Raw genomic sequence first — 12,246 nt, forward strand, 5'->3', positions numbered from 1 at the left:
GTGCTTGACAGGCTCCCACCACGAGGGCCTCAGCTGCAGCACAGATGAGCCATTGCTGGCACTGGCTGGGATACCACCCCTTTCTCCCTCTGACTCAGGGGCTCCGACAGGGAAGGCTGAGGTGGAGGGTATGAAGAGTTGCGAGGGTTAAGTCCTGAACAGTGCAAAAGGGCAGTTTTTGTAGCCACCCCTGACAGAAGGTGAGAGTTGGATGCAAAAGACCAACCCAGGGGTAGTGATTCTGGGGGCGCGTGACTGCCCCAGCCCAGACTGATCCAAGGATAGAGGCAGAGGTCCCAGCGGTGTCACGTAAACCAGTGGCTATCTCCGTGGATTGCCCTGCACGGTTTTCCAGGCTGTATTTGATCTAACAGACCCAGCCCACTGACTCTGGGGGTGGGGCCCAGGGGTCTGCATTTCAGGAAACCCCCTAGTTATCCTGAGGTCTTGCTAGGTGGAGAACCACTGCTTCCTGGGGTGTTCTTCAAATAACCCTCTTCAGCTTGGTTCTGCGTTGGAGCAGACGGTCTGAGGCTGTGCTGATGTCCTCTGCCGTCGGCTGAGGGGAGAGCTGAGCCGAGGGAGCTGCGTGCAGGTGATGTGTCTGGACCTAAGGGGTTGAGGAGAGGTCACGGAGCGGGGGTAGAATCACCTAATTCTGCATGCGTTGTTTTTCAGATTCCAAAGGTAACACATGTACCTTACAAAAATTCACATAAATGTAGAAATACATATGGTTTAAAGAAAAGTTCCTCCCCTTCTCATTCCACATACTCAGAGGGAAGCATGGGAGCAGTCAGGGCTGTGTTCCTCCAAATCTATGAAGAGCTCTTCCCTGGCCCTTTAAGGAGACTGGGTTTTTGAGTGGATAGGCCACTGGGTTCCCAAACAGATGGGGTTCAAATCCTGATTCCTCTTCTTCACCGCTCTCTATTTCTTTCAGCAAATACTTATTTGGATCCTCCTTGGTGCCAGGCAGTGTTTGAAATGCTGGACTGCAGTGTCCTGCCCTCAGGGAACTTGGGGTCCATCCAGTGGGGACAGCAGGCGGGAGGAAGTAAAGGAACGGTGCTGTTAAGCGAAGAAAGTGACCGCTGGTTAGGTGTCCTTGCTGGTTGAGACCGGTGATCAGGGAGGCCTCTTCTTGCAGCAGCTTTTGAGTTGGGAGCAGCTTTTGAGTTGAGACCGGAAGGATGCCGAAGCCTGGGGCAGGGGAGTGTGCCAGGTTCAGAGGAGCAGCAGGGTAGGAAGAAGTTTGGAATGTCGGAGGACAGGAAGAGTTGTGGGGTGGAGGGAGGGAGAGAAACAGGAGACGGGTCAGAGAGGTAAGCACAGCCTGACGCTAGGACTTTCTGTGGACTTTATTCGATGTGCCATAAAAAGCTGTTGGTGGCTGCGAGAAAGGAGTGACAGGGTATCCTGGTGCCAGTGGACAGTAGGGTTGGTAGAGAGCCAGCTGGGAGGCGGCTGTGAGGTTAAGATGAGGGAGGTTGTGGCATCACTGCAACTGGGCAAAGGTAACTTCTCTGAGCCTCAGTTTTCCTTAGCTGTAAAATGGGAATGATAACTTCCTACCTCGCTGGATTCTTGTGAGGAACAAAGGGGATGACACACGTGAAGCCCTCTGCTTACTCCCTGGCACAGGCTGGAAAATGGTAACGATCATTGCTATTGGCCTCTTGGTCTATTCTCAGTTACTGGGTGAACTTGAAAGTTAAATAAAACCTGGAGGGGCCAGCCTGGTGGTGTAGTGGTTAAGTTCACCTTCTCCGCTTTGGTGGCCCGGGGTTTGCAGGTTTGGATCCTGGACGCGGACCTACACACCACTTATCAAGCCATGCTGTGGCGGCGTCCCACATAACATAGAGGAAGATGGGCATGGATGTTAGCCCAGGGTCAATCTTCCTCAGCAAAAAGAGGAGGATTGGCAACAGATGTTAGCTTAGGGCTAATCTTCCTCACCGAAAAAAAAAAAAAAAAAAAAAACCCAAACCTGGAAACATTTGGAGTTTTAAACTGTTCTAAAATTTTCGCCTTCTAAATAAAAGTAGGGAAGAGGAGTAGAGAGGGTCCTGGGTCACAGAATCCTGGCTGTCCCAACACTGAAAAGTTGTGCCTGGAGTGGAGAGTGGAGTTGGGGAGGAGAGACCAGGATGGAGAAAGACCCTACGGAGCCCAGTGCTCAGGCTCCATCCCGCAGGCAAGTTCTCGCCCAGCGGCACGGAGGGCATATTGAGGCCCTTGGGTGGGTTGTATCGGTTCCCGTTTTAAGCTTGTGGGCAGTGGCCATCTCCCCTTCCAGCCCCGGGGAGCCCCTCTTCCCTTGCCTCTGCTCCTGGGGCTGAGCCCTCCCCCGCAAGCGCATCTCCTTTAACCTCTCCTGCTTCATCTCCACCCAAGCCCTGCTCAGCCTTTCCTAGAGTTGGGGCACCATGGTCCCCCTCTGGAAAGTGAGCACTGAGCCTCGTCTTCACCCCTCTGCCCATTTGTCCTGTCACCTCATCTTGAGGTCTGCTGGGTGCCCCACTCTAGCCTGGAGGGTGCCGAGAGGCATGAGGTGCAGTCCCAACCCTCTGGGTCTGGGGAAGAGCAAGGCCGGCCCATTCCAAACTCGAGGTTGAAAGCGCTCTGAGGGGTGGGCAAGGGCAGAGGGAGCTCAGAACCCAGGTCTCTCTCCATGGAAGGGACAACACGCCAGGGCCCCAGTTCTGTCCCAGAGAAGTCAGTAACCACTCTCTGGGATATGGGGAGAGACATCCTCTGCCCACATTTCCCCCGTTACTCCACATTCAGGGGGCATGGAGGTCTAACTCAACTCTTGGCTGTGCTGCTAGTGATGGTAATGAGAACGAAAACAGCTGGTGTGTGCTGAGCAGTTAGCATGTGCCGGGCACTGTGCTAAATGCTTTTCCCTCATTATCTTGTTTAACGTTGACCCTAACTCTCTGAGATGGGCATTAGACCCTCTTTCCAGATGTGGGCAAGGTCAACTCAGATCAGCCTGATAGTAGCCCTCGGGCTCTTTCTGCTGCACTGGCCTTTCACCCCCTTAGCATCCTGCGGACCTCCGGCATCCACACGCTCGCTCACTCTCTACCAGCCCCTCCTCTGTTCACCAACTGCTCAGGCCTCCCTGTCTGAAAAGCACTTCCCTCTTCCTGACTCACCCTGATAGGAGGCCCATCCCCCTCTCTCCCTGGCAGTCTTTACCCTGGCACTCGGGGTCCCCAGAACTGGCTGAAGGTCACCCCCACTTCCTGGCTTGTAGGACTGGCAGTCCTGGGACTTTTTTTCTGCTTCTCCCCCTGGCAGGGGCTCTGTCCTGGGCTTCTTTCCACTGTGCCCTCTCACTGGGTGGGGTTCATCACAGGCGCTGCCACACCTGGGCCACACCCAAGACTCTGCTTCAGCGTCTCCAGCCCGGAAATCTCTGCAGACTCCAGACCCATCTCCAGCAGCCATCTGGACCTGGTCAGGTGCACAGCTGTCCCCCCCCCCCCCCGGCCTCTCCCTCGCTGCATGTCCGGCAGCCACCAGGGCCACTCCATTCCTCTGCTAAAGTTCTGCCCACGTGACCTTCCCTTTCTGGCCTTAAGCCTCACGGTTTCTCACTGGGACCAGCCCAGCAGCCTGACTGAGCTCCCTGTCTCTTGGCAATCCACCTCTGACCCATCAGCCACCCAAGGCCAGGCCATCATTCAACTTACAGATCTGACCTCAGATCCTTACTGCCCTGCCTGCAACTCTTTGTGGGCCCCTAGTCTGTAGTCCCAGTCTTTAACCTTGTTGTTCAGGTGCCCCGTCAGTAAAATGTTTTTGGGTGTGTGTCTCCCAATGTATACTCACTCATCTAATAATTCTATACACGTTGCCTTCCAGAGGGACCCCGATGATTCTCCCCCTGGTATTCACCCCTTGTGTAGTTCCTTCCGCACTGAGTAGGGCTGACCCGTGTAACCACTAGGGATACTGTGGAGATGATGGAGCGTTACTTCTGAGGCCAGGTCATAAGAGAGATTGCCGCTTCCATCATGTGCTCTGGGATCACTTGCTCTGGGGGAGCAGCTGCCACGTTGTGAGGACACTCAAGCAGACTGTGGGGAGAGAGGCCCATGTGGTGAGGAGCTGAGGCCTCCTGCCAACAGCCAGCGCTCACTTGCCAGCCATGTGAGTGAGTCACCTTGGAGCTGGTCCTCCTGCCTCCATCAAGTCTTCCAGTGCGTGTAGCCCTGGCTGACACGCTGATGGCAACCTCGTGGGAGACCATGAGCCAGAACCAGCCAGCTAACCTGACCCTCAGAAACTGAGTGAGATGATCAATACTCCTTGTTTTAAGTTGCCAAGTTTTGGGATGACCATTTTGTAGCAACTGATCACTGATACACATAGACCGCTGTACAAGTCTATTATGTACATTATAAAACATACCCCCAAGTAGAAATCTACAGAAAAGGGATAAAAATGTATGTAAATAAAGTTCTGTTTTCTTACCACACTCCTAATGGATGATCTTGTGACCCTCTGGGGTGCGTGTCCCCCTTTGGAGACCTCTGTGCTTCCAAATGACATTCAGAACACCTCACCCTGAGATTCAAGGCTGGTTCAAGCTACCTTTCTGTGTCCTCTTCCCAGAGTCACTTGCTTATTACCACTGATAAAATCCCACCTGTGCTTCCAGGCTAGCATTTTAGACCTCCTCTCAGGAGCCTGTCTCGATTGCCCTGAAGGTGGGATTCCCAGGTTTGGAGCCCAGCCTCTCTGTCTGAATTGCTCTCTGCATGTGCTCTGCATCCCACAGGGAAGTGTACTCAGAGGGGATGGGGGTCACTTTGTGTGAAGTGTGTTGGCAGAGTTCTAAAAGTGGCCCCCAAGATGCCACGTGGTCATCCCTGGAACCTGTGAATACGCTGAGATACCACTCACAATTATGTTGTTAGATATGTATATGTTATGTAGATAGTTGACCTTATAGGTGACCATATATATATATATATATGTTGTACACACAGTTGACCTTAAGACAGGAAGATTATCCAGGTGGGCCGGATCTAATCACACGAGCCCCTTTAAAAGCATGGAGGAAATCAGAGAGACTTGAAGCATGAGAAAGATTCCACACACTGTTGCTGACTTAGTGGATGGAGGGCCCATGTGACGAGGAATGCGGTGGCCTCTAGGAGCAGAGGGCGGCCCCTGGCTGAGAGCCAGCAAGGAAATGGGGGCCTCAGTCCTACAGCTGCAAGGAACGAGCTTGGAAGCAGATTCGTCTTCTCCTTGGCCTCCAGAAATGAATACAGTCCTACCAGCCCCTTGATCTCAGCTTTGTGAGACCCTGAGCACAGAACCCAGTGGGACTTCTGCCCTACAGAATGTGAGCGAACAAATGGGTGCTGTTTTAAGCCACTAAGTTTGTGGTACGTTGTTACTCAGCAATAGAAGATGAATACATGAGGCTTTGTCCCCGAAGACCTGGCATGATTCAAGGTATATATTCTCAAAAGAACAAATGTGAGGAGTGAACGAGTTCTCAGAATGCATAAATCTACCACCATGTGGTATAGTTTTGTTTTTAGCTACTTTTTGGTTTCTCAGGATTATCTCTGGTATTTTGCAGAGGGCCTCCTCGTAAATTGGTGGCCCGTGTGTCATGTTGTTTGTCTGGCTTTCTTCACAGCCTTTATCACCTCTGACTCCCATTCTCAAGTTAGTGGCTTTGGAGGGTGTTTGTTGGCACTGGCCCAAGCACTGCTCCCTAATCAATGAGTTTGGGGAACATGGTTATAGGGAGAAACCAGATTTCAAAAATGTCTTATTCCAATATAACGTGCAAATACAAGAATGCACAGATCATAAGCACACGGCTTTCTGCAGTTTTGCAAACTGAACACACCCATGCAACCAGTGTCCAGATCAAAAAGCTGAACATTTCCATCACCCCAGAGGCCCCCCTGTGCTTCCTCCCAGTCACTACTTCTGCAAGGGTAACCACTATTCTGACCAAAACAGCGTAGGTTTGTTTGCCTGAATAAACCAGATTGTAAGTGATAATATCTGAGAATGCTAAATTAACAGCCCGAGAGTCACCAAAATTACTGGCCACAGTCCCAGTGCCTGCAAACAACAGGGGCGCACCCAAGGCTTTCCCATTTTATGTGAAAGGGATGTGTTCCTGAATATCTCACATGAGGTAAAACCCTCCTGACTCAAATCTAGTTTTCTCACTGAAATAACTGTAACATAGGGTTTGTATGACTTCACATTTGGGGCCTAAAGCAAGACTTATTAATGTCTTTAATATTGCCCAGTTTCTAATTTAGCATAATTCAAATTCACACACACCTCTTTGAACACCACCCTCTCTGAACCCACTATGGACTCTGAGGCACAGAGTTTTAGCATCTCTGGGACCCTGGGGCCCAGCTGGGGTGACAGGACGGGATCCCGGTTCTGGGGCCAGCACACGGTTCTTGGAATCCGGCTGCCCAAATTCCAGTCCTCCCTCTGCTGCTTCCTTGCAGTGTGACCCTGGGGAAGCTCTTACCATTCAGGGCCTCCATTTCCTCATCTGCGAATCTAGGGGAAATGAGAGGACTTAATGAATGAAAAGCCCTGGCGCACAGTAGGAGGCGTGGAGGTTTGTTGGCCCCCATCCCAGCTGAGGTGGGAAAGGCCTGCTCTCCTGCCTCTCCCCTCACTGCACCCCATGCTGCTTGGAGGACTTTACTCCTCAGGAGAGTGAAGCCAGTCAGCCCTGAGCTGGGGAGCCTGGCGACTGAGCCCCCAAGGAAGCTGGGGCCTAGGCTCAGGTGCCAGGGTCACAGGCCCAGATTGGGCAAGAGCAGAGAATGGGTCCCTTTGATCCTAGTCAGGGATATTTGGAGACACCAACAATTCTGGGAAATTTAGAGGCAGCAAGTGAAAGGCAGAGGGGCAGAGGGGAACAGTGAACTGCACCCCGGCCTCTCCTGGCCTGGCCCCCCTCCCAAAGTGTGCAATGAGTGAGGTGACTGGCATGTGGGGGTGGGGGGACATACCAGGAGACTCCCCCTCTCTGGGGAGGAAAACAGAGGCAACCCATCCCCCGCTCCCACCCCCACACATCCCCTGAGTTCCCAATCCATTTCCACTTCTGTTTACCGTCCAAAGTCCCAGGCACTGGAGATGCCAGGTGCGGCATGTTCAGACACACAGACACGCAGACACACAGACACGCAGACGCACAGGGCTCAGGGCCCTCGCACGGACCCTGCCCCCTCCCATCCCACCATCCGGGGCTATCCGCGCACCCCAATTCTCCAGGCTTCAGCTCCCTCCTTAGCCGAGGATCTGCATAGCATTGAGGGACCCAGGAGTCAACCTTGAGACCTTCAGCAAGTAAAAGGGGAAGAAAGGCAGAAGGACTGACTGGGGATAGGAGGGGGAGGGGATGGAGGGGACTCGCTGTCATGAGGGGTGGGGGCTGGGTGGGAAAACTTCAGAGGGTGGGTTTTGGATGTCAGGCCTGGGAGGGAATGGGGGAAAGAAGAAAGGTCTCCATGTAGCCCCCAATCACTTAGAAAGGGACCAGACCCCACATCCCAACTCCCTTCAGCCCCAACCTCAGCCCTAACCCCAGCCTTGACCTGTCCCAGGTTCAGCCAGCCTTACCATGACAAAGGAGTATCAAGATCTTCAGCATCTGGACAACGAGGAGAATGACCATCAGCTCAGAAAAGGTGAGGGACACCTCCCCCCATTTCGGAAAGGTGAGCATTAGGTGGCTCTCGCCCCCTCGCCTCAGCTTCTTTCTGTGACCCCTGACTCTGTCTCCGGGTCTACCCCGCTCACAAGAACATGGTGTCTGAGCCGCCCCTCTTAGGGGAGGTGCAGGATGTGAAGCTGCAGTTTCTTTCTTGGTGACAGGTGCCCAAGGCTTCTGCATGACCCTCCTGACGCTCGCCGTGTCACCCACTTCTCAGGACCCTGGGGAGAGGGTAGACCCGAGGGGTGGGAGTGACTGGAAGAAGTTAGGCTCCCTCCTCCTTTCCTCTTCCAACACCCGGGGAGCTTTGGCCATGTGAGTGTGAGTGAGTGTGAGTGAGAGTGTATGGGGTATCTGGGAGCAGTTTGGTCAAGGGGGTAAGGCTTCTGTGAAGAGGCTGAGGGATCTCTGATCCGAGGGAGGACAAAGCTCTCCATCAAAAACCAAGCCTTTCTTCTTTCTCATGCGAGCAGAGATGTTGTCTGGGCTGAGCAAGGATGAAGTCCCTGGGGGATGGGAGTGGGCAGTGCCCTTTGATAGGGGAAGAGGCTGCAGGGGAGGAGAGACTGGAGGGGAGGCCCCCATATTCCAGCTGACAGGGACAGGGCTCCCCGAGTGGGAGCAACTTGAGGGTCCTGAAGTCCACCTTCTCTCTCTGCACCCAGCCAAAGAGGAGTGGGATTCATAGGGAGAGAAAGAAAACCCCTTCTCTTGCCCCTTGAGGGGGGAGCAGTGACTCCCCAGGCGGCTGCCCACTCCACCAGTCTCCTCCAGTTCACACTCCATCCTCAAGGCTCTCATGAGGTTCATCAGCTGCAGTGACACAGTTTGCCACTAGGTGTCAGCAAAGGCCCAGGACCTGGGTAGGCCTAGGGCCGGCCAAAGCTTTGCACCCCTTTTGATCCCTCTTCCCTTTCCCACCTCCAGTTGTTTCTGGCCCCCAGGGTCACCCACGGCCCAAATTTCTTAATCTATGTGGTTCCTCCTAGGCTACTAGAAGAACCTTAGCCTGCTATCCTCCTAGGACCCCAGAGCTGCCCCAGGCTCCCATCTGTCCTGGAGACCCTGACACCCTCTCCTCTTGCAGGGCCGCCTCCTCCCCAGCCGCTCTTTCAACGTCTCTGCTCTGGAACCCGCCTCCTCCTGCTCTCTCTGGGCCTCAGCCTCCTGCTGCTGGTGGTCATCTGTGTGATCGGATCCCAGAGTGGGTGCCCGTGGGTGGGCTGGGAAGGGAGCAATGTTGCGGGGGACAGAAATGGGAGGAGTGCGGCTGCTGTGATGGTGAGCACAGCCCCCTCATTTTGTCCTGTCCCCACTGGCTCCTGCCAGACTCCAAGCTGCAGGAGGAGCTTCGGGCTCTGAGAGAGACGTTCAGCAACTTCACAGCGACCACGGAGGTCGAGGTCAAGGCCCTGAGCAACCAGGGTGAGGAGGGCTGGGCTGGGGTTGGGGGGCTGTGGAACTCTAGGGATGTTGGGACACTGAGCAAGTCTCTCCCCCAGGAGGAAGTGTGGGCAGAAAGATGAAGTCTCTGGAGTCCCAGCTGGAGAAACAGCAGCAGGCCCTGAATGAAGGTCAGAGAGGGAGCGTCTTTGTGTGTGTGTGTGTGTGTGTGTGTGTGTGTGTGTGTGTGTGTCTGCGTCTGTGTGAGAGACCTGAGGAGGTCTCTCAGGCCAAACCAAGGGGTCTTGTGGCAGGGGCCTCTGTGATTGATCTTGGGCCCCAGCATGCAGATGACAGACCCTTCCTAACCCCCAGCGCTCATCCTGACCTCCTTTTCCTCACCCCATGGTCCCCTCTCCCCCCTGTCCTCTGTCTCCCCAGAGCACTCCAGCTTGCTGCTCCACGTGAAGCAGTTTGTGTCTGACCTTCGAAGCCTGAGCTGTCAGATGGCCACCCTCCAGGGCAATGGTGAGGAGGCGGGGCGCCGGCCGGCTTTCCTGCCTGCTTCCCCTCCAGGCGGCGCCTCAGCCCCTCCACCTCCCCCTGCCCCCCCAGGCTCTGAAGGGACCTGCTGCCCCATTAACTGGGTGGAGCACGAAGGCAACTGCTACTGGTTCTCCCGCTCTGGGAAGCCCTGGCCCGAGGCCAACAAGTACTGCCAGCTGGAGAACGCCCACCTGGTGGTGGTGGGCTCCTGGGACGAGCAGGTGAGGGCCCCGGAGGGTTCATCTGGGAGGCTAGCTGGTTTAAGGAGAGGTCACCACCCGCCTCCTCTCTCCCCAGAAATTTGTCCAGCACCACATTGGCCCTGTGCCCACCTGGATGGGCCTCACCGACCAAAATGGGACTTGGAAATGGGTGGACGGGACCGAGTACGAGACGGGTTTCAAGTGAGTGTGCGCCCCGCCCCGCCCTCCCCACCTGGCGGTCCGGGGCTCCTGGGGGCCCTCCTGAGGGGCTGGCCTTCTGGGCCACATCCGGCTTGTCCCTTCAGGAACTGGAGACCAGAGCAGCCGGATGACTGGTACGGACACGGGCTCGGGGGAGGCGAGGACTGCGCCCACTTCACGGAGGACGGCCGCTGGAACGATGACGTCTGCCAGAGGTCCTACCGCTGGGTCTGCGAGACGGCGCGGGACAGGGACACCTAGGAGCCGCCCTCCCCTAATTTAGTTCCTCAGCGCCTTTTCCCGCCAGAGGGGCTGAGATTGGGGATCCTCCTATCTGGGGGCCTCCTCCACCTTCTCGAGTATCTTCATCTAGGCTTTGAAGGGAAGGGGAAAGAGCTGTGTCTGAGGAAGGTAGAATGATGTTTGGAGGGGTGTGGAGATTGGAACACACGTCACTTTCTGCAGTTTGCAGGTTATTATTGGCAACTTTTTTTAGAATAAAAAGAAGAGAAATATACTAACCATTCTGAGTTGTCTGGTTATTGGGGATGAGGGATCAGGAGTGGGCTGGTTGGCTCTAGGAAGCCCTGGGCAGGCAGGGGGCAGGGGCAGAGAACGGGTGGCTTTGGGCCAGATGGCCTGGCTCCGTTTTTTATGGGTGTTGGGGGGGTGGGGGGAGTGGGGGTGTCGGGGGGGGGGGGGCGGAGTTAAGGCAGTTATTCCACTCTCTGAGTCTCAGCTGTAATTGTATTGTATTGTTACCCGGACCATCCTGCCTCCAGCAGTCCCCCTAGAAACAGAACCACCCGAATGTGTTAAGTGCTTCAAAAGCTTCAAATGAAACTCACTGGTATCTCTTGTAAGCAGTACAGTGAAGAGAAGACGCATGTACAGACAGGTAACAAATACAGTGAAGGAGAAGATGAGCCCACAACGAAGAATCACCAAATATGTGAGGAAAACCAGTACCATGGACTAGAAGACCCCAAATAAATAGAATCCTCAACCCAGGATGGGAGTTAACAGGACAAACAGATTAAGACTTTACAGGCACTTTTGGGATAATCAACAAAAATTGACAATGTATTAGCCCACGATAAGACCCCGTCTAATTCGAAACAGGAGCAATGCTCTGACTGCAATAAAATAAAAATTAGAAATGAGCACAAAAGTATAGCCAAAAAAGATCTACAACATGTAAAATTTTCCCATCTTTCTAGATAACTTTGAATTTAAGAGAAAATCGAAATAAAGTCAAGTGATATAGAAATGAACAAGGAGAGCACTACATCCTGAGATTGTGGGAGGGTCCAAAGCAGCTCCCAGGAGGAAATGTATATAGCCTTAAGTGCATTTATGAAAAAACAGGAAAGGCTGAAGTGAAATAAGCTAACTCAAGAAACTCGAAAAAGAATAACAAATCCCCCAAAATAGAAGGAAGGAATTTATTTTTAAAAATGCAAAAATTAATAAACTAGAATGTAAAAACATAGATATGATCAATAAAAGAAAAATCTGATACTTGAATCAGGTAAATAAAGTAAAGGTGAATAAAGATGAATAAAATAAACAAATATGAAGGAGAAAAAAAGGAAACACAGACACCTGACTTTAAAAAAGACAAACGTTCCAGAAATACAGATATAGAGGATATAATAACACTTCCAGATTTGAAACAGCAAAGACAGTGTTTTTCCTACCATTGTTGTAATTTTTAGGTCAATCCCTTAGAAGCAGAGCTTATAATTCCAAATTTATGTGGGAGAAAAATGAAGAAAAAATATGAATCTTAGGGATGGCAGGAAAGGAGAGTAAAAGAAACAGAACAGGTAGATAAGAAAAAGCACAAAATGAAAGGTTAGTTATGAATCCAAATATGTTGCTGATTATATTACATGCAAAAGACTAAATTATCCTGTTAAAAGACAAGAATTTCCAGACAGAATAAAAAGTAAAATACAACCATATGCCCAAGAGACACATCTAAAACAGTGGTTGAAAGCAAAAGTATTAAAAAAGATATATGAGGCAAATTATAATCAAAATAATCATATAAAGTACACTTTATAACAAGCAGTATTATTAGAGATAAAGAGGGTCACTTCCAATGATAAAACCCTTAATTCAACAAGAAGATACACCACTGTTAAATATATGTGCACTGAACAACAT

General features: G+C 52.4%; 2 protein-coding genes across 2 annotated transcripts in view; one reads left to right on the forward strand and one right to left on the reverse strand.

The window, feature by feature from the left end:
• The window catches only part of ACADVL (acyl-CoA dehydrogenase very long chain), a 187,069-nt gene that overhangs the window by 31,279 nt on the left and 143,544 nt on the right, over nt 1–12,246 (reverse strand). The gene's annotated exons all lie outside the window — the stretch shown is intronic.
• LOC131417006 (asialoglycoprotein receptor 1-like) lies at nt 7,625–10,578 on the forward strand. The gene is made up of 8 exons (XM_058559919.1): nt 7,625–7,715; nt 8,766–8,945; nt 9,071–9,166; nt 9,244–9,315; nt 9,566–9,652; nt 9,740–9,891; nt 9,968–10,074; nt 10,179–10,578. The coding sequence occupies exons 1-8, from the start codon at nt 7,649–7,651 to the stop codon at nt 10,333–10,335; spliced, it is 918 nt and encodes a 305-aa protein (XP_058415902.1). The 5' UTR covers nt 7,625–7,648; the 3' UTR covers nt 10,336–10,578.

Source organism: Diceros bicornis, chromosome 18 (genome assembly GCF_020826845.1).
Source record: "Diceros bicornis minor isolate mBicDic1 chromosome 18, mDicBic1.mat.cur, whole genome shotgun sequence".
In the NCBI taxonomy this organism is placed as follows: Eukaryota; Metazoa; Chordata; class Mammalia; order Perissodactyla; family Rhinocerotidae; genus Diceros; species Diceros bicornis.